This window comes from Sciurus vulgaris (genome assembly GCF_902686455.1).
Source record: "Sciurus vulgaris genome assembly, chromosome: 2".
Classification (NCBI taxonomy): Eukaryota; Metazoa; Chordata; class Mammalia; order Rodentia; family Sciuridae; genus Sciurus; species Sciurus vulgaris.
Window position 1 is genome coordinate 148,984,150 of NC_136462.1, and position 26,241 is coordinate 149,010,390.

Below are 26,241 nucleotides of genomic sequence, written 5' to 3' on the forward strand. Positions count from 1 at the left end.
TGAGGGAGAAACTGAAGGAAATGAGGATGTTTGACATGAAGTCAGCAGGTCTGGGGAGAGCAGGCAGGATGGGCAGAAAGTGTGGTGAGGATGGGTCCAGGCAGGTCCAGGACAGAGCATCTAGGGAGGAAGGTGAAGGACCTCCAGCAGAGGAAGGAGGCAGAAGACTGAGCCACTTTCAGGATGCCCTGTTCCTGGCACCCAGTTTCAAAGGAATGAGAATGTGTAATGTGAGAAGCTTCATACCAATTCATAGCATCTGAGGCAGGAGAAAAACACCAAACGCAGATACAACCTTATTGTGCTGCTTTTAATTATGAAAGATGTAAAATGATGCATTATAAAACTTGGAAGCTACTTTATACAAATTCCAATCTTTAAATATTGTTTAACAATGAGTCCTGGGATCCAGGACACTGGCAGGAAGTCTGATTAGCTGCTATGATGGTCCCATACACGAAGCAATGGAGACACACTAGGAACCACCTGTGCATAAATCAGAGGAGCCACAAAGGGTCAGAACCAAAAATGTCTTCAAATACGCGCATGGACTTGGATACACAACATTTCAGTTCAGGTAATATACAGTAGACTTAGGAGAAAGGAAATAGGACAAAGGAGAATTTATGTTGATCTTGATCTGACCAAGAAAATTTTCTCCTAACACCCTATGTCCTAAAAACCACAACCATACAGAAAGAAAAAAATGGAAAGATAGGTTTTTAGTACTATGATTTTTAACTGCTAGTAAATGAGAGTATGATTGATGTCTTGTGACAAAACTAAATATTCAAATATAGTTTTGTTTGTTTGTTTGTTTGTTTTTTTCTGAAGTTTGTAGCCATTTCCAATGCTAAGGACCAAGACTGGCTTATTACAAAGGCAGCAGTGAGTACAGGCTTACACGCTGAGGGGCAGGCAACACCGTCCCCGATGTCCCTAATACCATCTAGGCAAGGTGGGCTTTATAATGCCCAGAATCTTTTCACAAGAAAAGACCAGACTGATGGAGCTATGGGCAGATTTAATTCAGTTCTAAAACACATTGTCCTCCTTACCGTCTTTCCCTGGGTGTCTACACTTCCATAGTAACCTGAAGAATGTCCCAGGGGCAGTGCAACTCATCCTGTGGGTCTTGGGGTCTCCGTTGCAAGGCAGGGCTGCTATGTAGAGTGAACTGGGACCCTGACACCATGATTCCCATGGGTAAGGCACTACGCAAGGAGTGGATTATGTTGGGACCCCCACTTTCTTCAAATAACACACTCTTATAACATCTGTGCCACTCCTGCCTGAAAGGCAAGATCTGATTTGGGGGCCTCTAACATAGGAGCTGGCTTCTATTGGCACACTGGGTTATGGGTAGCTTTACAACTGGAAGGCTCTTTTATTGTAACAAAAAGTCACCCTTCTCTGAGATCTGCATAAAGGGATGTGAAAGTTTAATTGGGAATAAGGTTTGCCATGGGAAGCCAAGAGCCCCTTCCTGAAGCAGAAATTGGACAAGGAGGACTTTGGTTGGTTTCCAACTTAACAGCAGATTCAGGGAAATGGGAGAACAAGAATTCTTGGGTTCCAGAGGAAGGTGGAATGAAGGCACTGTCAGGGTTCTTTGCAAGATCAGAGATAGGGCCAAAAATGAGGCCTGGAGAGCCATCCAGCCAGGATCCTGAAACCACAGAAGTGTCAGATTCAGACCCTCCTCATGCAGCCTCACTTCTTTGTGTGGGAGCAGTTCAAGCAAATGTTCTAGCAGCTCATCCCTCCTTCAGGGTTCTCCCCCCCACCCCATCTTCTCATTGCCTAGCTCTTCCCTTTTAGTGCTCTGTAGGCATCATCATGTTTTCTGTTCAGGAGCTAAGTCAGAGGAGGCAGGTAGAAATATGATCAAACTATTTCATGATAAGGTATTAATGAATAATAATGGTTGCATGAACCAAGCCTTCATTTACTATAAACTTATTTCTTTTACCTCAAAGCATGTTTAAAACCATTTACAGCAAAACATGGATCTGAGAGGGAAGACCTTCTGAGGCGAAGGCCTAGTTATAATTCTTCAGGTACAAGCACTTGGGGACCTGGTTTGCTTAGCCACTCTGGATGCACCCAGGAGACAATTGCCTCTTACCTGCTATGGAACATGACCCCGAGTCTAGTGGTAGATTTGGTCACCTAGTGTTAAAAGCATATTAAAGTGCATGCTTAACTTAAGCACAGGCACAAGCATTAGAACAGCTAAACCTCTGAGACGATTTGGTAGGGAGTAGGGATAGTTACAGATTAGAATGCCTTATAGCATGGCAGATCCATTCATTCATTCATGCACACGCATACACATGCGTGTATTTAACACACAGTTATGAGGCACTTATTCCATACCAGGCACTTGTTGGGTACTAGCGGTTCAATGAGGAATAAGGCACAGCCCCTGCCCTCTAGGAGCTTTGATCTAGACCCACAGAGAAGCCACTCTGGGGAGGATAGGGAAATTCAGTTGCTGGGTGGGTGCAAAAACCTTCATCCGCTCCTTCCAGTTGGTGTGTAGGGAGAACTGTGCTTGTCTGGAGTTTGTCTGGAGGTCACCCTGTGTCTGAGATACCTATAGTCCCTTCTCTTTCTTCCCCAGCCTCTAGGAAGGAACACTGTTTTACTCAGGCTCATCCATTACCAGGGACCTTTTTACAGTGACTGAATAAAATAATTGTCTTCCTTTTCCTCCTGTCCCTAAGGAAAAAGTGTATCGAAGCAGCAGAAAAGAGATTCCAAACTGGGAGAAAAACTAGCATTTGGTTTGCCAAACACAAGTCTGTCTTTGGACTTGGGGTTAAACTTCATATTATCATTAAGGCATCTGAGAGAAACATGGCTCTTGTCTAAGTCCTGGAATGTCCTCCAGCTGGAGGGTGCCTTGTCTGAACAGCCAGATCAAAGAGGACATTGTGGGGCTCTGGTACCGTTGCACGATGCTGAGCCAATGCTATGGGGCCCATGGCCCCTGCCTCCCTCCCGTGTCTTCAGTCCCATGTCCTGTCTTCAGTGTTGATCGAGATCAGTGGTTCTGAGCACTACACAGTACTATTGAGGCCTCCCATTACATGATATTTTCTACTTTTACACACTGACCAACTAAATGGCCAATAAAAAGATGGAGGGGTCAGAGGATGAGCTTTCCATAATTCACTGGAAGCTCCAAAGCAGCCTGCCTGCAGCAGCACAACCTGTACCACAGGCCTGGGAGGCAGGACGTAGCTGTGTCTAAAAAAAGCCATGGAGTCTGAAACTGAACCTCAGCTGAAAGCCTGAAGCCATGGGGCTGGTTCCTTCTGTGTTGGGATAACTGAAGTCCAGGGGTGTTCACTGGCTCTTTTCAATTTCACTCTGTTTTGGTTGTTTCAGGGATTCTCCTGTCCCGTTGCTTTCTGCTCACAGTCTGTCAGCTCGAAACGTCTCTTCCACAGAGGGGTCCAGCAGGCCCATGCTGGAGTCACTCAACATGCTGAGTCCGTCCAGGCTCAGGGGTTCAATTTGGAGCTCCTCTTCCAATGGAAATGGAGTGTCCACATTCAGGTTGACCTCAGGCATGCCTGCTAGTGCACTGCTGAGGTCTTTGAACAGGCTGGTGCTTGAATCTTCTGCAAGGAGCAGCGAGAGAGGAAAACAGTGCTGTTTAGGAGGCATGAGGGCCCCAGGCTACTAGAAGAACTGACAATAATCCCCCAAATGTTATCCTGCCATCTTCCCAGCCAGGACATTAAGCACCCACGTACCCACCATTCATAGGACCACACCTCTTGCCCTGGAATCAACATTTTTTGTTTTGGTACTAGGGATAGAACTCAGGGTGCTCTGCCACTGAACTACATCCCCAGTCCTTTATATTTCATTTGACAAGGTCTAAGTTGACCTCAAACTTTCAATCCCTTGCCTTAGCCTCCTAAGTTGCTGGAATTATAGGTATGTGTCACTGTACCCAGCTTGGAATTGAGCCAAGGGTCATTCAACCACTGAGCTATTCCCAGCCCTTTTTTGTATTTTATTTAGAGACAGGGTCTCCCTAAGTTGCTTAGGTCCTCATTAAGTTGCTGAGGCTGGCTTTGAATTTGCATTCCTCTTGCCTCAGCCTCCTGAGCGGCTGGGATTACAGGTGTGTGTACCTGGCCTGGAATTGACTTTTTTTTTTTTAGTTGTAGATTGACACAGCATCTTTATTTACTAATTTTTATGTGGTGCTGAGGATTGAACCCAGTGCCTTGCACATGTGAGGCAAGTGCTCTACCACTGAACTATAGTCCCAGCCCCTGGAATCGACATTCTTGACAGTTCCACAACTGGCAATTTTTGCAGGCCTTCTCCTTTACAAGGGTGGTAAATCACCTAAGACTATCTATTTCAGAAAAGTTTTGACAAGCAGACTCTTCCCCTACTGCCTCACAAGCTCTGGGGCTGAACACCTGCATCTCAAAAGAGTAAAGCTGAGCCAGAGGACTTTTACTTTTTGCTTTATCTAATGTTATGTGGTTTAAACTATCCATAAAACCCCAGCAAAATGAAATCAATGTCGAAGCTGAGTGGTGGCCCACACTCACCTGTCAGGATTGTGTTTGGGAAGTTCCCGCAGTTGGAATACAGGTTCGGTCTCAAATGAAATGAGTCCTGTTGTTCTCGATGACCTTGTTGCACCAGGGGCACCTAGAAGCATCAAAGGTCACTTTGTGAGGAAGGATCTCTGCTTCTTAGAGTGAGGGAACAGTGCGATACGCTCCCAGAACAGAGCCAGACATGAAAACTGACTCAGTCTTTCTTTCTAGGATCCCAGAGTGCTCTGCTAACATGCTAACTAATGTAGGCAGACTATTCTTTTTTTTATATATATAATAACTTAATTTTATTTATTTATTTATGTGGTGCTGAGGATAGAACCCAGTGCCTCACATGTGCTAGGCAAGTGCTCTACTACTGAGCGACACCCCAGTCCATAGGAAGACTATTCTTGTCAGGCAAGCAGACCCTACAGTAGAAGACGGGTTCCTGAGACCCACAGTATGGGTGACTTATCCCTAACCACAACTGCTCAGCCTACTACATGATCCCAAGAGACACCAGTAGTCATGGTTTCTTCAGCCCCTCTGGGTCTCAGATACCCCTTCTCTTCATCCTCACCAAAGGCTTTGCAAACTACCAATGGTGGGAACCCTTTAAAGCCTTCAAGGAAGCAATGATCTCTTTATCTCTCTGGTTTCTAGAAAAATGAGAGAATGGAAGCCTTTCCCTTTTATAAACAGAGGGAAGGACCTCAGGTCACTGCCTTTCTATGATGAAGCCTCTGTGATGATTGCTTAAAACTAAGGCCTACTTTAGGTACCTTTCCTGAAATTATTTTCCAAACCATTTTTTAAAAATGTCTCAAAAGTAGGAGTTACTATCATTTCAAGAAAATGTTGACTCTCACCTAGACTGAAATGGACTCTTTAGGAAAGAGGGAGGCAGGGCTGGGGTGTAGTGCAGTGGTAGAGCACTTGCCTGACCCTAGAGTCAATCCCTAGAATCATCAAAACAAACCAACAAGCACAAACCCCAAAACAGGAAGACAGGGACTACTGGTTCTTTCCACAGACTTCACCATGGCCTACTTGGGAAATAGTTATCTTTGTTTTATTAAGTTCTGGAAACTGCTTCTTTACTCCTTAATCCATCCTGGAGCCTAAGTCATACTGAACACTATAAAATCTATAGATATTAAAAATGATCATTGAGAGGGAGAGAAAAAAAAGTGGCTGAACAAAAACAGCTTACAGAGGAACTGTCCCCCACTCCATCCCTGGACTGAACTTGCCTAGGTGGTCACTCACTGTGCTGGGTGTTCCAACGTTGCTGTGCCACTTTCTAAGTCTGCTATTGGGGCCAGGTGCTCCCCCTCTCTGTGTCTCTGTTCCTTCAACCTGAGGGGATTAATCAGTTGCTGTGGTCCTTTCCAGTATTGATTCTATAACCCTGTGACCAGAGTGTAAACAAAAGTCTCTAGCACTTGTTTGTCTGTTTTTTGGTGGTGCTAGAGATAGAACCTAACCCTAACCCTTGCAAATGCCAGGCAAGTGCTCTATGACTGAGATACATTCCTATCCCTAGTCTCTGGCACTTGTTCCTCTGCTGAGTCCTGACGCTAAACAAGGAGCCAGCACTAGTATTCTAGGGTGAGGGGAGGTTCCAGGCTCTTCTAGTCACAGAACACACCTGAAACCAGGGAAAGCAATTACCTTATCTATTTGGTTGTGGAGTCTACACATGGAACAACCTAAACGGTGCCATGTATGCACTGAGAAAGGAGGATGCAGGAGGGATCACCCACCTGTTGAGGAAAGGCTGAGCCTGGCCTCATAGACTGCTGGTCAAAGCCCACATCTGGGAAGAAGTTGGTCAAAGACGAGCCCTTCAGGGAATAAGGAGATGACCATTTAGCTTAGAACTCAGAGCAAAATAGGCATTTCCTCCTTGCCAGTGTTCCCAGTGAGGACTTACCTGGGATGTGAGAAGCTGGAAGTCTGACTGTGGCAGGGATGAGGCTGCCTGGGGCTGCTGGGCAGGGGGCTCTTGAGTGTGGGGCTGCTGTAGGAGAGGCTGTGCGAGCTCCTGGGGCGTGGGGTAAGGGGGTGGTGGGGACACTTGAGCGTGAGCTTCGGTGGGCAGGAAGTTAAGTGGGCTTCGCTCTGAGGACACCATCTATAAAACACACAGACCAACACTGTCATGAATGAGCTGAGTTCTAGCAGTTAGTCCTTTGGGATCAGGAAATGTCAAGATGAGAGAAAAGTCCGAGATTTTCCCCACCATAGTATTCTATGTCCTGCTATGAAAGACCTGTTTCTGAACCCTCAAGTATAACTTTTCTTTTTTTAAGATACTAGGGCACATGTGTGGGGCCTCACACATGACAAGCAAGCAATGTACCATGTAGTACATTCCCAGTCTTCCAAGTGTAACTCAAATCTTGCTTCTCCACAAAACATTACCCATTCAATGACATTTCTATTGTCTTTTTAAAAAGTAAGAATACAGCTAATTTAACCAATTTTCTCTTTGATTACTCAGTGAAAATTATGTTTTGTTTTTAAAGCTTACTTCGGGTTGAAGATGGAAGACGGAAAAAAAGCACTTAGCTGAGCTGTCTTCTACTAAAACAAAACTAAACAATAACATTAAACAATACCAAAACAATAATAAACAACGCTAAAATGATAACACAAGGACAGAGAAGAAAATGGCAAGAAAATTTGGAAAACAGCAGAGTGAGAAAGCCAAATACTGAGTTGGCAGTGGGGGAAAAAGCAAGAAGTGATTTAATTTACATAACCAAATTCCTGAACAGCTCTGGAGCTAGGGACAGCAGGATACAGGAGGTGAAGCTAAGCCAGGAGGGTCTGGTCAAAGTTTCTATAAGGGGCAGAGCCCTTGCCTCAGTGCCCTAACCCTGGTCTTCCTGCCACTTGACAGGAGACTGGAGGGTTGGCCTCTGGAAAGGATTAGGGTGGTGGGGTCTGTGGACCCTAGAAGGTGAGGCTTTCTTAAAAACACAGGGTTTGAGAAACGTCTTACTATCAGATCTTGAGACATTTGCCTTTCCTTCCCAGATTGGTCCTCAGAATGCTAGAATCTAGACATGCCCAAGTGTCACCAGCCAAGAGAAAACCTAAAACTCATGACATCAGAAGTTCCCCAGGGAAATGGCTGAGTTGCACCTCTCTATGATAAGCCACGCTCAAGTCCACTCATCTACACAGAGCTGCCAATTAGCTCTCTTGTGCCATGTCCTTAACCATGAGCAGAGCCCAAGCACCACCAGGCCATGAGGGAAGTAACTGAAATGACAGAGACCAAGGCAGACACAGAGGAGAGAAACCTGGGGAGACCTATGCAGGAAGAAGTGGTCATGAAGAAACAAAATCATCACTATCATATTTAGGTTATTAAAAAATCCTTATCTGTTAAGACATACATATTGAGATATTTATGATGTATCTCTAAATACTTTTTTTTGTGTATGTGGTACCGGGGATTGAATCCAGAGGCACTCTACCACTGAGCTACATCCCCAGTCTTTTTTATTTTCATGTTTCACTAAGTTGCCAAGTCTGGCCTCAAATTTGCAGTTCTCCTGCCTCAACCTCCTGAGTCTCTTGGATTATAGGCTTCTGTGCGTGGCTCTATATATATTTTTTAAAAAATAGGGATATTGATAAAAACAAGATAATAATCTTGTTAATTATTTAGGCTGGATGATGAGTATAGAAGGATTCATTATATTCTCTATTTGTATGCAATTTGGAAAAAATTCTGTCATTAAAAATAAAAGAAACTGGAACAAAACTACCACTAAAACCCTCAAAGACATGAAAGATGATGATGTTGCATTCATAGAACAGTTATGGTGCTATATAAAAAAAAATGGAACATTCAGAGAACAAAAAAAAGAACTCTTGGAAATTTAAAAGTGAAAGCAGAAATGAAAAATTCAATAGACATGCTGACAAAGGCTGAATGTTTTCTCTGATAAGTGGATGCTGATACATAATAGGGAGGTGGGGAGGTAAAGGAAGAATGGAGGAACATTGGATTGTGTAGAGGGAAATGATAGGAGGGGGGAAGGAAAGATGGTGAAATGAGACAAACATCATTACCCCTATGTACATGTATGATAACATGAATGGTGTGACTCTACATTGTGTACAACCAGAGAAGTGAAAAGTTGTACTCCATTTGTGTACAATGAATCGAAATGCATTCTGCTGTCATGTTACTTAGTTAAATAGAACAATTAAAAATAAAGTTCAATTTAAAAAAACATTTATTTAAGATCTTATAATTTTAAATATATGTTCAGTTATATATGCATATATTTAAAATCTTATACTGGCTTTCCTCACAAATACTGACAGCATTACCTCACATTTTTTAAATAAGATTTTCTGTATTTATTTTTATAACCTAAGAATGTATCTGTTCCTTTATTCAGGAAAAAAAAAATAGAAGTGTTGAGGAACTCTTTCAGAAAGTAGAGCAAAACAAAAAATGCAAGAATGTAAGCCAAAAAGAAAAACGAAAGAAAGAAATAAAGAGAAAAAAAAAAAAAAAAGAAGGGGTGAGAGAGAGGAAAGTATAAGGAGAGTAGAGGAAAATAATGTACAATATTCATACATTAGGAGCTCTAGACAGAACAGAAACTAAAGGGAAGAAATAATGGAAGAAATAACTAAAGAAAATTTTCCAGAAATGAAGGACATGTTTCCAGACTAAAGCAACCTGCCAAACACGCAGTCTCATCCGTGCCACAATATCTTGAAGTTTTAGAACATTGAGGACAAAAAGTCCCTACCAACCTACAGGGGAGGAAAAGAAAATTTTATTTGAAATATTAAGACTTAGAGTGGCATTAGCAACTCTTAGTAGCAACTCTAAAAACAAAAGAGCGATGAATCAAAACCTTCAAAATTCCAGGGGAAAATTATTTCAAAATTAGAATTCTACATCCAGTCAAATTATTAATTAAATGTCAGGCAGAATAAAGACATTTTTAAATTATGCAAAGTCAAATGTACTCTTTCTTATAAAACTAATGGAAGATTTACATGTATTGAGAGGACAGTCACTTAACTGCAAGAATTTGGGGCTGAATTAGTAATGCATACATAGAAAACCAGACTAACAACAGTAAGATATTTATTAACTCCTAGAGGAAAAGGAAATGTTCATTTTATTTCATAGTATACTATATTGTTCAGTTCTGACTACATTGGAAACACCAAACACTATTATTCTAACCATAGTTATAATAAATGAGGAAAGTAAGTAGTGTGTGTTTGGGGGGAAGTGGGGGTTGTAGGAGAGTTGTAAGAGAACTAAATCCTAATCTTCAAGTATAAGATGTCATCAGATAATGCCTAACAACAAAAATTTAGAACAAAATAAGTATGAAATAACATGGTTATATCAAAGGCATTAACTAATATGGTTGAAAGCAGTCATTTTAAGCAGCCATCTCTAAGCAGTGAAAAATATGGTTAAGGGAGAGGAGAAGACAGCTGTTATTTCATTACAAGTTCTTTAAAACTATTTGCTTTTTAAAATATGTATACGAATAATATAAGTTTAAAAAATCTAAATATTAATCAAATGAAAACAGTAAGAATAACTTTATATATATATATATATATATTTTTTTTTTTTTTTGGCAGGGGGGGAGTACTAGGGATTGAACCCAGGACTTTGTGCTTACAAGCAAATATTCTACCAACTGAGTTATATCCCCAGCCCAAATTACCTTTATATTCTAGAAAATAATCTTACAAAATAAAAATAAGGGCAATCCAATAACATGAAAAGAACCTTCAAAAAACAGTTACAAAACGGTCTCTTGCCCTCCTTAAAATGGGATTACTCATTTAGTCAAGGTCCCACAGCCAGTAACTGGCAAAGAGTGACTAATAAGATCTAACTTCTTCCTATGCGTTCTATCAACTCCTCCTTGCTAAACCATTACTCATTTACAGTGAAGTGGTGAGTAGTTAATGATGTTATAATGTATCTAAGGTGTGACCAATAGGTTAAAATATATTCATTGATGGTTACGGTAAGGAGAACCACCCTTAAGAGTTCAGAATGAAAACAAAGTCAATAAGTCAAAATGTGACATTCCAACTTCTGTATTTCTATAACAGGCTGTGACTTAAAAATGTGCTTCTTTCTAAACAGACTTCTTTTAGTCCTTTTACAAAGCCATAGTCCTCACTATACCTAGTGTTTCATGAACAATAAAAGTATTGTTGCTCAAATCTGTAGTTGTAATTAGGGAAGAGGCCTAATCCCATATCAAAGTTTCAGGAAGGTATTAAGTGTTTTCATTGGCTCTCCTCTGTGGCTTAATGTATTTATACAGTCAATAATTGATTTTCCATACCAAGTTTGAAATCCTAACCTGGTTTCCCTTGGCTGTCTCAGACATATCTAGACTGTATTCTCTTACCCTTTCCCTAACACCAAGTTCATGAGTTAGTGACTGAAAATTGTTCAATATTTGCTTAGGAGTAATCAACACAATAAATCTATAGTCATTAATAGTCAATAAATAGTCATTAATGCCTTCTGAATTATTCAGACTTCTGTTCTCTCTCATTTCACATATAAGAAAGCATTTGAGATCTCATGGATGCTTGGACGTAATCCAAAATAGCCTAAAGAAAGCAAGCAGCTCCTAGATACTTCAGCCTGCTGTGCTGTGTTTGTCTGTGTGTCTGTTTTTACCTGGGAGGCAGGATATGGGTTCAGTGGGCTGGTTGAAGAGAGCTGTCTGCTGAAAACTTGATGTGCTTCAGGGCCAGGAGAAAGTGTGAGAGGGCTGACAGGTGGCTGCCTCCGCCGAGAAGGGCCACTTAGATTTGTGGTGGGAAGAGACGGGTTGCTAAGGGAAAACAGACGGAGCGAAGGGTGAAGGGCAGATGCATTCGCAACTGATGTCTGTGGGTGGCTCTTTAGGGAAGAGGAAAGTGCGATCTTATTGAGCGTGGCTTGGATAGAGGGGTTACTCCGAGAACTCTGGAGACCTGGAAGACAACAAATTCACAAGTTACTTGTTGAAACTTCAAACCAAATCTTTCGTTTTCCAAAGATGAAAGTTTTCTTCCTACCATCTAGATGTGATGATGATTTTGTACGTGAAGACATTATACTATTGGAAATGTTTCAGATGTGCCAATGGCAAGGAAAAGATGCACCCATGGTAAAAGAGTGCTCATCTAGCATGAGCAAGAAGAGAATGTGTTTCCAGAGAGGAATGAGATCTTGCAAACAACTGCTGTGAGAGCAAGACTAGGTAAGGAGAGGGTAGCAGGCGTGAAGGTTTAGTGTGCTTGGCTCCAATTCAGGGGCTGGAGCCTAGGGTTATACAACAAATTCTGTTTAGAGTCCCTAAATGCCTCTGTCCTGGGCACACTGCCTGGATCCTCTGCTGCCTTTGGAGAATGTCCTTTCACTGAAAGTTGTGGCTCTCAAGAAGCCTTCCTATGGCTCTCAGGAGTCATAGGAAGGGACACTCCTCCATATCTTCCTTCCTAGGGTCTTTCTCTCTGTTTCTCAGGCTCCTGGGAAACTGTTCATCATAGTCTATTCCAATTCAGGAGAAAGAAAGGTTTTGCTGGTCCCTTGTTTCTTTTGGGGAGGAGGGTGAATCTTAGCAAGAACATGGCAGTTTGGGAAAGGTACTTCCGTAGCACAGGCTGAGGTGACCAGAACTGTGTGTTGTTTTGTGTTGATCAAATGAAGTGTTTGATAAAAGTTATGGAAATGAAGTAATGACAAACTCAGGCACTTTAGCTGGCAAAATTATTTTTTAAAAATAGGAAAATGTCTATGATACAATCTTAGTCATTATCCCACCATGCAACAATGCAGGAAAAGGTCAGAGATTGGGTTAGCTCAGGTAATAATTAGAGCTAAGGATCTGAATTTAGACTTTAAAAAAACATTCATTTAGAAAGAAAGTTCAAATTTTTTAAAAATATATGTACCATGCATTAAAAATTTTTTAAAAATTTTTTTCTTTTTAGTTATATATGACAGTAGAATCTATTTTGATATACTTACACAAGCATGGACTATATCTTATTTTAAATTAGGATCCCAGTCTTGTGGATGTACAAGATCCACTGTGAGATTCACTGTGGTGTATTCATATATGTGTACCATGCATTTTAAGGACTGCACAGAAACTATAAAAAGTTGACACTGGTTCTGCTGTGTTCTGGAAAAAAATGATGCTTTTTTTTTTTCTTTTTTTTTGGTACTGGGGATTGAACCCAGGGGTGCCTTACCATTGACCTACATCCCTAGTCATTTTTTAGTTTGAAACAGTCTTATTAAGTTGCTGAAGCCAGTCTTGAATTTGTGATTCTCTTGCCTCGGCCTCCTAAGTCACTGGGATGAAATGATGCTTTTTTTGAGGATAATAGTCAAAGATTAACCATTATATTTTCAGCTCAAAGAAAAATGTCAAAGCTCTGGAAATGCCAGCTTCCTCAAGACCCTGGGGCAACCATGGGTAATGTTGCTTTATTTCCATGACCCTCGATATCCTTGTTCACTGAGAATTCACCCCAAAAGAATTTCTGAACCCAGAAATTCTAAAGATTTTGAGAGCTTCTATTATGAAATAAATAAATTCAGAGCTCAGAGGTGGGACTCTTTCCTTAAAAAGCATCCCGGGCCCCACAGAACACATCCCCTGAAATACCTTGGACTCTAATCAGTGCCATGTGGCTTGGCCACTTAATTTTACATTAAATTTACCCATACATGACTGACTTGATTTCTAAAAATCAAAACCCAGACTCAGTATATGAGAGACTTTTTTTTTTTTTTTTTTCTCTTTTAGTACTGGGAATTAAAGCCAGGAGTGCTCTACCACTGAGCCACATTCTCAGTCCTCTTTATTTTTTATTTTGAGACAAGGTCTGAGTAAGTTTCTGAGGCTGGTCTCAAACTTTCCATCTTTCTGCCTCAGCCTTCAGAGTCACTGGGATTACAGGCGTGTGCCACCACACTAGGCTCAAGACCCACTTATTACTTTTTTTAAGATCCACTTAGTATTAAAGATAATAAAATGATGACAAAAAACACCAAACAAAAGTAAAGGTGGTCTCTGAAATCAATTCTGCAAACCTGAAATTATGTTGTACAACAGTGGTATTGCTGCCATCATTAGAGAAGCTCCCAGGAGACTGCCCTGAAGAGGATCACTCTCATTCAAGCAGCTACTTCTGATTCGTATGGTTAAGTCTCACTGAACCCAGAGCTGAAACCAGCAAACATTTCCTCCACCCAAACACCATCATGAAGTGTTCCTTTCAAATGGAATGCTGCACAATGTAATTTGTAGGAGGCCTACTATGGCCAGGGGCTGCACTGCACTGCTGGGAGTAGGAGAGGTTCTAATCTTCCCTAGATACTGACTAAGTATCTGTAGAGTTCTAGGGTAGTCATGATGCAGGCCTAAGCTGTGGGCAATTGAACACATGCAGTAATACTCAAGCCACCTTATGGGCAGCATTTTAATACAGCCAATGCCACACCTTTAAGCACTTCTGAAAATGCAAATGAATAGTTTTGAACTGTAGATTCCTACTTAATATATACATATTAAGTATAAATAATTCTATCATATCCATTGTAAATTTTTTTAGAATTCAAATACTCTTTTGAAATCCAATTGGAAATTGGAAGAATCAAGAGAGATGGCTTAAATGATAAAATATCACCATACATTGATAAGAGATGCTAACATTGTTCAGCCAACATAGAATGGATACTTATTTTTTGATTCCCAAATCTTCTTCCCCAAGTCCACTTAATACATGGGTTTGTGACGACAATGAAAAATGAGGTTCAGCAGAGTTACCCCAAAGCTTATCAAATAGAGCAGAAATAGAACCCCAAAGTAAACTGTCAGCAGGAGGCACACTACCACCACTTGCATTCAAAGATGCAAAAAAACAGGCCACGTGGGTGGGTACACCAGGGATTAAGCACCCAGGAGAACAGCCAAGGCCCCTCCTAAGCATGGAATACTTACCAGAGGAGCTTCTTATCCCCAGGTGAGTCATAGCAGCTGGGAGGTTGCCCACACTATTCCCCACACTCATACTACCAAAATGGTGGTCACTGGTGTCCAGGGAGGTTGGCAGGGGCACCGAGTAATGGAGGTTGGTTAGATCTGGTAATGACCCTCCAGTGTTCAGGGTTCCCAGAAATGGTGTGAGGCCTATGTTTTGGCCATTATGTGGGAAAGCACTGAAAAAGAAAGACAAATAAGTATTAATTTCTGCAATGCACTAGGCTGTTGGAAAATGGGACATAATACCTTTTCCTTGTCAAATAAGAACAGTGACTATCAAAGATCAAAATCCTAGTGTAGGTTTTCCCTCTTTCTTGTTTTGAGAACTGGGACTAAAGAATTAACCTTTCTGAAATACAATTTCCTTACCTATGAAACAGGAGTAATGATGTTACCTATGCCTACTTTACAGGAATATTACAGGATGCCTAGATTACAGATGCAAAAGCATTTTGAAATTATAAGCCACTATATAAAATGTGAGGCAATACTTTATATTTATAGTTATTTTTATTAGATTTCTAAATGATCTTTCCTACCTCTTCCCACTACTCCTGCCCCCCACCCAAAAAAAAAAAAAAAAAAAGTATCTCTAAGCAACTAGTTACCATTTGAGATATACTGTTTCGATTTTAGTTTTCACAAACTTTAAAATGAGGAAAACCAGCCAGGCACAAGCTGAGGCAGGAGGATCACAAGTTTGAGGCCAGCCTCAGGCACTTAGCAAGACCCTGTCTCAAAATAAAAAAATAAAAAAGACTGGGGATGTAGCTCAGTGGTAACTCAGAGCATCTGGGTTCAATCCCCAGTACAAAAAAAAAAAAAAAGGTTAGAAAAACATGTTGCCATCCATTTAGCACAATCTGTTGGCTGGTCATTGTGTGCCAGGCCCTGGGTTCAGTGCTAAAGGCACAACAATGAACAAGCAAGGTGCAGTATTCACAGTTAGGTCTGCCCCTAATGTTTGCAGGCCTGGGGCAAGAGTATAAATGGAGGCCAGCATACCATCTGTTCCAATTTGTAGAACTTATAAATCAAATGAACAAACCCTTAAATGAACTTTGTTCTGTTTGTACCTTGACAAATAATACCTTGATAATAGCCGGAATCAAATGTAGACTTCTCCAACTTCTTAGTTCTTTGCACTAGAACACACAGGGAGAGGCAGTCCCATCCTTAGACCACACCCCTCTCTTCCTGCCCCAGCCCTGTTCTACACCACAGGACACACAGGTCCTGTGTCCACAGCCAACTTCCGGCCATGCCCTGCACCCTCTAACCACTCCTCAGGATTGGGGGTATGCACTGTGGATCCCTTCCATGGGGGTGGGACCCTCTAAAGGGCAGGGCCCTCAAGCCCTGTTCTGAGGTGACTCTATTCTTGGTGTTCACACACAGACAGGAGAAACAGAATGGTCAAGGAAGCAACTGTAACATGGTAGGAAGCATGCTGTGCCAGGTTTGATGAGGGGATACTACCAGGAGTTACAAGTGACACTGAGAGCACAAAAGCATGTGTTGTCAGTGTCAGGATGGATTATGGAGGGAAAGGCTTTGCCAAGGATATGACAGAGTGTCATATGGAACTGCAAGGAGTTTGGCATGGCTGAGGTGTCCGATGTCAGGGCAGAGTGCAGGGAAGGGAGGGCAGCAGGAGATGGAGTGGGAAAGGCAGGTGGGTGGGAAAACAAGAGGGAAAACGACATACTGTTGTGGTCTGATCAGGAACTGTAGCAATGAGGGCAAGGAAAGAATGTCACTGAGAAATGCTACTGTGGTTATAGGGTGGAATATGGCATAAGAGAGCAGAAACAGTCAGGGAGAGAATGCTCCTGCAGTGACCCAGGTCTGATCTAGGAAACGAGTGGTGGAATTAAGAGGAGGAGAATTGCTGAAGAAAGCACCCATCAGCCAGAAACAGGGAAGGAGTGCGTTCAATTGAGGACACTTCACTCAGCACAATGACGTGCAGTAGAGCACCAACCAGGTACAACCACTGGCAGTAGAGCTTGTAAGAGACTCAGACAAAGGGAGACAGAGCCATAAAGAACAGGGTGCAGTGTAACACAACTCAGCCGTAAAATGACAGGCTGGTAGCATCCGGTAGAGAGGGAGTGACCAGCAAATTAGAGGCGGCTTCCTGAAAGAACCTGAGCTGAGTTTGTAGGTTAAAGAATCCAGGTGATCTAGGCAGGAAAATTGCTCCAAGAAGAGTTCACAGCATGGGCAAAAGCAGGGAGGCATGAAGCCACACAGTGTGCTCTAGAAACTGTGAGGACTAGGCCACCACACAGGGTGAAGTTTAGGAGGGGTGGGTAGTGATGAGAGGTGAGACTGGAGGAGCAAGCAGAGAGCACCTGAGGCTGGAACTGATATGCTGAGGACAAGAAGTTGGGGTAAGGCTGAAAGCAGCAAGGAGATGGACCGAGTTTTTTTTAGGGCAATGTGGCCAACAGACCTGGGGGACAAGCACAGCCTGGAGACAGAGACAAGCTATGACACTGCTGAACAGTCACATGAGATATTACAACAGCATGGGGATGGAGAAGTGGGGATAGACTCTAGAGGCATCTATGGAAGGTCAAGAATGGCCACTGGGTTTCTGGCATGGGGAATGGTGGAGCCACTCACTAAGTTAGGAAACCTGGAGGTGCACATTTAAATAGGGCAGGGGTGTGGGTAATATAATGGCTATTTTAGACACTTTTTTGAGGTTTTTCCTATAAGATGGCATGTAGTAGGAATGTCTCTCACTCAGTTAGATCCTAGAGAAGGTAAATGACATCCTCAAGGAGAGTTTCATTAGAACAGTGGAGGTGGAAACCAGGCTATGACTGGTTGAAGAGCAGACAAACAGAAGACTTAAGAGTAAATACTCTTTCAAAGAGTGTGGAATTAAAAAAAAAAAAAAAAGTGTGGAATAGGACTGGGGTTGTGGTGCGGTGGTAGAGCACTTGCCTGGCGTGTGTGAGGCACTGGGTTCAATCCTTAGCACTGCATAAAAATAAATACATAAAGGTACTGTGTCCATCCACAACTAAAAAAAAATATTTAAAAAGTGTGGAATAATAAATAAACAAACAAAAGGAAGATGAGTAGAGGAAAGAGAATGAGGGAATAGGGAAGAGAAGATGGGGTAATGAGGACAGAAATGGAGTAAATCAAATTCCATGTATGAATGCTTTTATCAAAATGATCCCAACTACTATGTATAACTTAATGCTCTAAAAAAATTAATTTGTCTAAGAATTCTAGGAAGTAGAGGGAAGGAGTAGTAGTGGAGATACCTCAGAAGGGTACGGGGGAAATGATGGTGAATTGGGGAAAGCCATCCTTCTTGACTAGGAAGGACCCTGTGTGCCTGAGAGTAGAAGAGGAGGATGGTGAGAAATGAATCAGTGGCAGAAAGAAAGCTGAGCGGTTACTCCTATGGCCTTTCTTTTCTTGGTGAGAGGACGAGGACTAGGTTAACTGTGGAGCCTCAGAGAAAATGGGACAGTAGGAAAGGGGTCCAATTGGTTAGGAAGAAGGATGATGTGGTTATAGGAAATGTGAGTGGGAATCTTCCCTTTCAGATGGCTGGATGTATGAAACTGGTTATGTGGTAAAAATTCGAGGACTAGAAAAACGTAACTAAGACCCCACAGTTGCTTACTGTAAGAGCAGACAGGCTTCCTGACTGAGAGAAGACAGACTCTGGACAATGCAGTGGGAATGAAGACTGTGAGAAGGCGGGAGGTGGTCAACAGTGCCCGGCGGAAAAGAACAAGGGTGGAAAAAAAATGATGTCACCAGTAACATTCTAAACAACTTCTAATGGGGTGTGGTGTCACATGCCTGTAATCCCAGCAACTCAGGAGGCTGAGGTAGGGGGATCCCAAGTAAGAGGACAGCCCAGCAGTTTAGTAATGCCCTAAGCAACTTAGGGAGGCCCTGTCTCAAAACAAAAATTAAAAAGGGCTGGGGATGTAGCTCAGTGGTTAAGTGACCCTGGGTTCAATCACAAAACAAAACAAAACAAACAAACAAAAAACCTCCCAAACTTCCCTGCAGGTGAGAGGAAGAAAGACCAGTGGTCACTTTCCAAATATTGTTACCAACTATGAGAGTCATCAGTGGGCCTGATAATAGGCAGGTTATGTTCTCCCTGTTTCATAGCCCTCCAATGACTCTCATCTTCTCTGAGTACAGCTCAGGCTACATCAGCCTCACTGTGCTCCACATACACTCCTGCCTGTGATCCGCCTGGAACCCTCTTCTTCCTTACTTCATTCTAGATTCTGGCTACATGTCATCCTAACAGAAAGTCCTTCCTCGACACCCATCACTGCCCATATCCTCCTTTTTCTTTTTCTTCATTTCATTTACCAACATATGACACACATACTATTGATGTGCTGATTTGTTTTTGCCTATCTTGCTCCACAAGAACATTAGCTCCTTGTAAACAGGGACTAGATCTGCTTTGTTCATTGTTCTACTCAGCACCTGGAATTAGGAAGTCAATAAATATTGCATGAATAGGAGTCACTGAATGGAATGCTACTCTAACAGAAAAGCAAGAAAGCAACTTTCTTCATCTAAGAAACATTGGCTTTAACACTCCCCGGGGTTAACATAACGTAGCCCAGTTCCATGATATCGGCCTCCAGAGCCTGGAGTATCCATTTGTCTGAAGATTTGGCCAAAAATGTTCTTGAGGAAAATCTTGGTCCTTTCTGTGGATAGGTCCTGCACCTCTGGGTGGGCTGGTCTCCTTGTCCTGCTGGGTCCCTGGCAAGTTTTCTGACTTTCTGAAGAGAAGGTCAACTCTCTTTGCAGCTCAGCAGGCTGCTAATTACTTGAGTTTATATTTAACCAGTCAAAAAGAATGTCTGGGTTCCAGGTATTTAGTAGGGAGTGACCTAAAAGTACTTCTGGGAAGCTTTGTTGGGGGAAACAATATTTAAGGATGGCCTGAAGTTGATTTAGTTCACCCACAGACCCCCAACATGGGTGCCTGGACCAAGTCAGATCACACCTAGGTCCCATTTTCACCTCACACTATTTTGCCCTGGAAAGACCTGCTATTTCTGCTGTTTACAGTTTTGTTTGTTTACTTGTTTTCAGTGCTGGGCCTCATGCATTGTGGGCAAGTGCTCTACCCCTGAGCCCCAACTCCACCCAAAACTGGCTGTTTCTGAGTTGGCTTCAGTTCCACACTGTGGGACTGCACTGAGAGATGCTGTGACAAAAAGTCCTGCACTGATCTCTCAGTACGCTACCTAGCAAGACCCAAGGGGTCCTCTCTGAAGACCCATAGCAGAGGGTTATTCCAGTCAGTAACAGTAGCAAGGGGTGGCTATGCCTCCCCTAGCAGCAGCTGTTCATCAACCCAGGCCTCCATCAGCCCCTCTTTGAGTGTCTGCAAATGCCTGGGCTCATTGCCTCTTTCATCTCCTTATTCTCCCTTAGTCTAAACTGCCTCACAAACTTTTTTTTTTTTTTTTTTTTAATCTCTTTGCACTACATACATTTTTGTAAGTTGCCTCAGTTTGGTGGAAAGGAGTACTGGGGATTGATCTCAGGGGTGCTCTACCACTGAGCCACATCCCCAGTCCTTTTTATATTTTGAGACAGGATCTCCCTAAGTTACTTAGGGCATCACTAAGTTGCTGAGGCTGGACTCAAACTTGTGATTATCCTTCCTCAGCCTCCTGAGTCCCTGGGATTACAGGTGTGTGTCATTAAGTATAGCACTGCCTCAAATTTTTTAGGGAGTAAAGTTGTACAGTATGAAATTAATTAATTGTGTCATAGAAAGTCTTTTTTCATATAACAAATTTTCCTATTTATTCATCTTCCATTTGTTCCTTTAAAATTGTTGTATTTATGTACCATAAAATTAACTGTCTTAACCAATTTTAAGGGCACAGTTCGTTGGCATTAAGTACATTCACAGAAACTTTCTTAATCAAATTCTATGTAAATGATTTCTAGAATAACATGCTGTCCTTTCCTCTGGTCAACAGGTCAGCCATGCCCACATCCAGACATAGGCAGGAGGCTAGTGAGTTCCTGTCAGCACTTGCCTGCTTCTCTGGCTGCCAGGACAGTTGTATGCTTGCCCAGTTGTATTATTCTCAAATATACTTATGGCCATTTTGATTGCTATTGCAGTTATGGAATTAAATTAATTTAAGTACATGTAATATGAGTACCAAAAGAGATGACTGTTTTCATGAAAATGCAGTTGACTTTCCATTTACACATATCAATAATTTTCAGAGTTCTCTGACAAAGCAGTAAGACTTTCCTCTCAGGAAAACCTTCAGCATAACAAACATTACTTACTTGCCACCTCCAACATCACAAGATCGAGGACGCCCTGATAGGGACTGAATCTGGAAGAGACAAAGAAAGTTGGGCTGACTCACTGCAACACCAAATTCGAATTTTTGAAAAGTGTCTTCATGGGGATCTTGGCACTCCAGTCAGTATGGTTGAGAGCAGCGCTTGTCAAGAGCAGCCTCACAGACCACCCATTTAGATTCCAATGAGACTCAAAATTCTTAAGCTTTCAGACTCCAGGGAGGCATAACTGTTAATATATTTTCTTAATTTGATGCTTTTTTAGTGTATCTTCTACATGAATATTACTTATTTAAAAAACACCAATGTCTTACATATAGAGCTTTTAAGTAAACATTTTTTTTTTCCTAAATGGTCTGAGGATCAGAAGGAAATAGAAAAACAAATCAGGGTGGAGAAAGAGGAAACTAATGTCAAAAGAAAAAAAATAATTAAATTAGATAAGCTCAGTGGGGGTGGGGGCAGGAATGAGTACTATAAATCCACAAGAACTGAGGAAGATGAGCACCTCTTCCCAGAGACAGAAGCCCCTGGTCTTCTGGGAAAACCAGTGCTCTCTTGGCTGGAGAAGTTGTAACCATCTTCTGATTAAAAGCCTCCAAAACCACTTGTGCCTTATATGACCAAAAACAAACCATATAGCTGCTTCTCCTATGCTTAAATATGTAAAATTTAAATCACAGCTTTTTATCCCCCCAAAGATTAACATCAAATACATCTTGATTTTATAAAAAAATTCTTTAAGCCTACCCTAATGCTAGCAGAGACTTTGGTATGGTTGGTGGAAGAAAATGGAGCTAGACCAAAGGAATCCTAACAGGTAAGGACAGTTAAGTGCAGAGTGCAGAGACAGTACAAGTGATTGCAACAGAGCATGGTTAAGGGGTGGAACAGATGAACTTTTCTTTCAAAATCAAGACAGTTTCCTTACAGGAAGGAAGGTCAAGTCAAGTACTGTGGGGCCTCCCTCTCGCCCACAGTGGGTGAGCAGGGTGGAGGTCGGCTAGCACAATTTTAGACACGAATGCTCAAAGGCTCATAGAAATCACAGTAAAACAGATGACTCATTTACTGGCTCCTGGAGGACACAGGTCAAAGGCCCTTGATTTTGAAAAGGATTATCTGCTGCAACAGTAATTTTGAACAGAAGCTGGAGACTGGAAGAAGGTGATGGCTACAAAACAGAGATCACCTATGACTTGTGACCAGGTTTCAGAGTTTTTAACAACATAAATAAGATACGGAGGGCTTAATAGTTTCTTTTTTTGAATGAATAAATTCCCAAGAAAATCAGGAAGTCAAAGATCACTGTACTGATTCATCGACAAATGTGATCATTTTTACTTGAGAAATCATTCCCGACTATATTTTTCCTATATCCTATATCCTATTTATCCCCAGATAAATCCTCTCTCTTTTTTTTTTTTTAAACTCCTCTTGTTTCCGCCTCTGCAGGATTTTATTATACCTCTGAAGTGCAAACATCCAGTGACAACAAGCATAGTTAAGTACTGTTCACCTACCTCCTTGGTCTCCCATAGTTGTTTTGGCAGTGGCTTTGGAACATTTAATAGAGTCTCTTCTTTCAATGGGCCAGGGAAAGAGGCTACTAAAACAGGGGAAAGAAACACATTAATTGCATTAAAAGGCAGCCATCCTATCTTTGGCCAAATTATTTCTGTAAAAACATGATTTATTTAAAAAAAATATTTATTAACTGCTTACTAGGGAAAGTGCTTTGAGCATCACTGTGGGGCTGCAAAGATAGTAAGATACTGATTCAACCTTTAAGGAATTTGTAACCTAGCCCACATGAGAGCAACATATAAATAACCATCACTGAGAGAAGAAACCAGGAGATACCCAGGAGAGCCACTGGAATAGTGATACTGCCTTACAGAAAAGAAAGAATCCAGGCAGGCTCTGGAGCTGAGTGCTCTAGGCAGCCTGTTAGAGACATGGGAAAAAAGGAGAAAAATTAAGAAAAAGGCCTATGGAGAGAGAAAATTATGGGCAACTATAGCATAGAGTAGCTCTTATCAGTTGAAACAAAGGCTAGGTAAAGGAGTGGTTGGAAATAAAATGTAAGAGATTAAGGTTAGGTAGGGGAGGGCCTTGCAGGATTGGAAAAAGGGGTAAGGAGAGGCCTAAAATAATCTAAGGAAGATGAGATAGAGCAGAGAATTAACATGTGGAAGCCATGATGGCAGTTAAGTTGCTTGGTAATGGGCTATGACAGGGAATAAACAGGAATCAGTAACTCAGCAGATTTGAGGCTGGGCAGCTGATTACTGATTCCTAGGGGCTCTCAAATGCTCTAAAACAACCTGCCTGTGTGTGAAAGGCCCATACCAGGGTCTTCTTTAACACTGTCAGTAATTCCAAGTAAAATAAGAATGTTGACCATTTACATATGATATGTCAAAATGCATTCTACTGTCATGTATAATTAGAATAAATATATATACTTATATATATAAAGAGTGCTGAGCCAGAAAACAAACAAAAGCTTTCTATTCTCAGAGGGCTGGCCCTGAGGAAACACAGGTTAGGATGTTAGGAGGGGAATCAACATCAGATGCTGGTGACTGTTCAAAACTAGAAATACTGTCAGGTTCTGGTGACCAGGTAGCTCCACTGTGACTGTCAGGAATGTCCAAGCCTAACCCCATACAGCATGGATAATGGACCCCAGAAAGAAGTCATTTAAAACAGGGAGCAGGCCAGGCAGGGTGGGGTGGGGTAGGGTAGGGGGCACAGAAGGTGCTCTCAAAGGTGTTGGACACTAGGAAAAGTCCCAAGAGCTGAGTGAGACTCAAGGCTACCAGACAGGTTGGTTACAGGAATATGGTTGGAACAGGTCCAGCCTTAACAGGGACTGTTTTCTTTGAGAAGCTCATTGCTTTTCATTTGTTTTTCATCCAAAATTTGTTGAGAATTCTTCAAAAAAATCCATGGGGGAATGCAAACGACCTTGAAGTCATTTCTTTATTTCTGTCCTAATGGATTAGATGTTTACTGATGTTTTAACTTTTCATGCTTCCATTCAATGCCTAAAACAGCTTGTTCAGAAAAGGAGTATGCAGGATAATGACAGAGAACTGTGTCTCTTAAGCAGGATTTTCCTCATTTATCATATTCTCCATAAGCCTTATCTCTATGACATATAAATTCAATTTAGCTGTTCAACTTCAGATCATGAAAATTAAATTTCAGCTTATAAAGATTTAGGGAAAAGAAAACACTGCTTGGTCCTAAATGAATAAATGAACAGTGCCAGAACCTCATTTTTCCATGGTTTTGAGCATCATTCTGGCAGACCCCCAACATTATTTTAATTGGCATTATAAAGAAACTCGGTATCACTGGGTGTGGTGGTACACACCTGTAATCCCAGCAACTTGGGAGGATCAGGAGTTCAAAACCAGCCTCAGTAACTTAACGAGGCCCTAAGCAACTCAGTGAGAACCTGTCTCTAATAAAATATATAAAAAAGGGCTGGGGACGTAGTTCAGTGGTTAAGTGCCCCGGGTTCAATCCCTGGTAGCAAAAAGAAAAAGAAACAGAAACTCAGTATCTTCTGCAAAATTTATCATTTCATTTTGTGAATTTGCATTTTCCTTGCATTTCTTATATAAATCTGTCAGTTACTAACTCATGAAGACTAAATGGGCAAAGACAGTGTTGAGGAGAGAGGGATACTAGAATAACTAATTATTTAAGTGATGGGTTAACGTGATATTTTCAGGCAGTTAAGACTTCTGTTTCCCTGAACGACCTTGTGGCTGTGGGGACTTAGGTAACAAGGAAACTGTGCAACCTAATCACACATTTCCATTCTTGGTGATGGCTAGTTTTAATTTTCTAGAAGGTCATATCAGAAGAATAATCCAATCAGCAGTTGTCAGCCTTTGGGGGGAGTCTTGAAAACATGAGTGTTAACTAGTTGAACTGTTGAAAGAAGGTTATGCATATGAGAACCAGCAGCCCATGCCAACATAGGTAAATAAAACCAATTCATACCTTCCCCGTGTCCATCATTCTCACCATCACAGAAACCTGGTGGGAGAGAGAAAAACACTTTTATGTGGTGCTGTAATTTTCATTTATTCATGAATTAGTAACTTTCTGATTTGCAATACAATATTTTGAAAATTCTAAAGCAATTTTAATACATCAGAACTCATTCAATGTGCTTTAGTGTTTTTATTGAAATTAGAAGTAGTTACTTTGAGTCTAAAATTGGTACCTATCTACTTTTCTTTTCCTTTAAAATTGTCTGCCTTAAATTTTCTTACTGCCTTTGTCCTCAGAGAACAATTTTTTCTTTTTTTTTTTTTTTGTACTGGGGATTGAACTCAGGGGCACTCAACCACAGAGCCACATCCCCAGGACTATTTGGTATTTTTAGAGACAGGGTCTCACTGAGTTGCTTAGCACCTCACTTTTGCTGAGGCTGGTTTTGAACTTGAGATCCTCCTGCCTCAGCCTCCTGCCTGAGCTGATGGCTCTGAGAGAACAATTTTTACAAAGCCTGAGAACTTTCTTGGAATCAAAAAGAAGTCTGGCTTGAAACTCTCTTCCAAATACTTTACACTGGGGGAAAGTAGGTATAAGAGTCTATATCACTATCTTAAACTTAACATGAGTGTGTACAGGAACAAAGTAGAAGTTCCAGGCTGGAAGTTGTTATATATATTTCTTACACAGTCAAGTTTTTTTTTTAAAATGTATCTGCAGTCTAAGTCATTTTAAAGGGTACATGTGATAGCTATTTACAAAGTTTTAAGAATTGAACTTGGAATAAGTTCTGGCTGAATAAAGAATATTTAATCCATGAATTATACTGCAGATGACAAAGTACAGCACTTTCTATTCCTGTAAGCTGAAGAACTGTGCAAAGAATGTAATATCTTACCATTCTCTTTGTAAGAATCAATTATTGCAAATGAGTTTTCATGATAATGAGTGTTAAGCTAAGCCTTTAAATATAATTTACTTGGGGTCTAGATAAGTTTCTGGATAAGGTTAACCTATAAATTAACCTGATTAGTCCATAAAACTTAAGTCAAACATCTAATAATCATTCATTCAACATATATTAATTTCCTGCATTAAGTGCTAGTGGAGGTGGCAGGTGATACAGCGTAGGTGAAAAGACAAAACATAGTACAAGTTTCGTAGCATAGGTAGAAGATACAAAATCTAGGGGAGAGATCCAAGATGGTGGACTA

General features: G+C 41.4%; 1 protein-coding gene across 2 annotated transcripts in view; it reads right to left on the minus strand.

Moving 5' to 3' along the window:
- Window positions 1-284: 284 nt before the first annotated feature.
- CRTC3 (CREB regulated transcription coactivator 3) overlaps window positions 285-26,241 on the minus strand; it is a 107,126-nt gene continuing 81,169 nt past the window's right edge. The window contains exons 7-16 of one of the 2 annotated variants that reach the window (XM_079126831.1): window positions 25,031-25,066; window positions 22,531-22,616; window positions 20,990-21,039; window positions 14,615-14,832; window positions 11,293-11,591; window positions 6,517-6,717; window positions 6,347-6,427; window positions 5,850-5,939; window positions 4,587-4,689; window positions 285-3,632 (exon numbers count right to left, since the gene is read on the minus strand). In XM_079126831.1, coding sequence (XP_078982957.1) covers window positions 3,424-3,632; window positions 4,587-4,689; window positions 5,850-5,939; window positions 6,347-6,427; window positions 6,517-6,717; window positions 11,293-11,591; window positions 14,615-14,832; window positions 20,990-21,039; window positions 22,531-22,616; window positions 25,031-25,066 — 1,373 coding nt within the window. In that variant the 3' untranslated portion in view covers window positions 285-3,423. The remainder of the gene's footprint in view (window positions 3,633-4,586; window positions 4,690-5,849; window positions 5,940-6,346; window positions 6,428-6,516; window positions 6,718-11,292; window positions 11,592-14,614; window positions 14,833-20,989; window positions 21,040-22,530; window positions 22,617-25,030; window positions 25,067-26,241) is intronic. The other variant, XM_079126832.1, reaches the window with a different exon arrangement.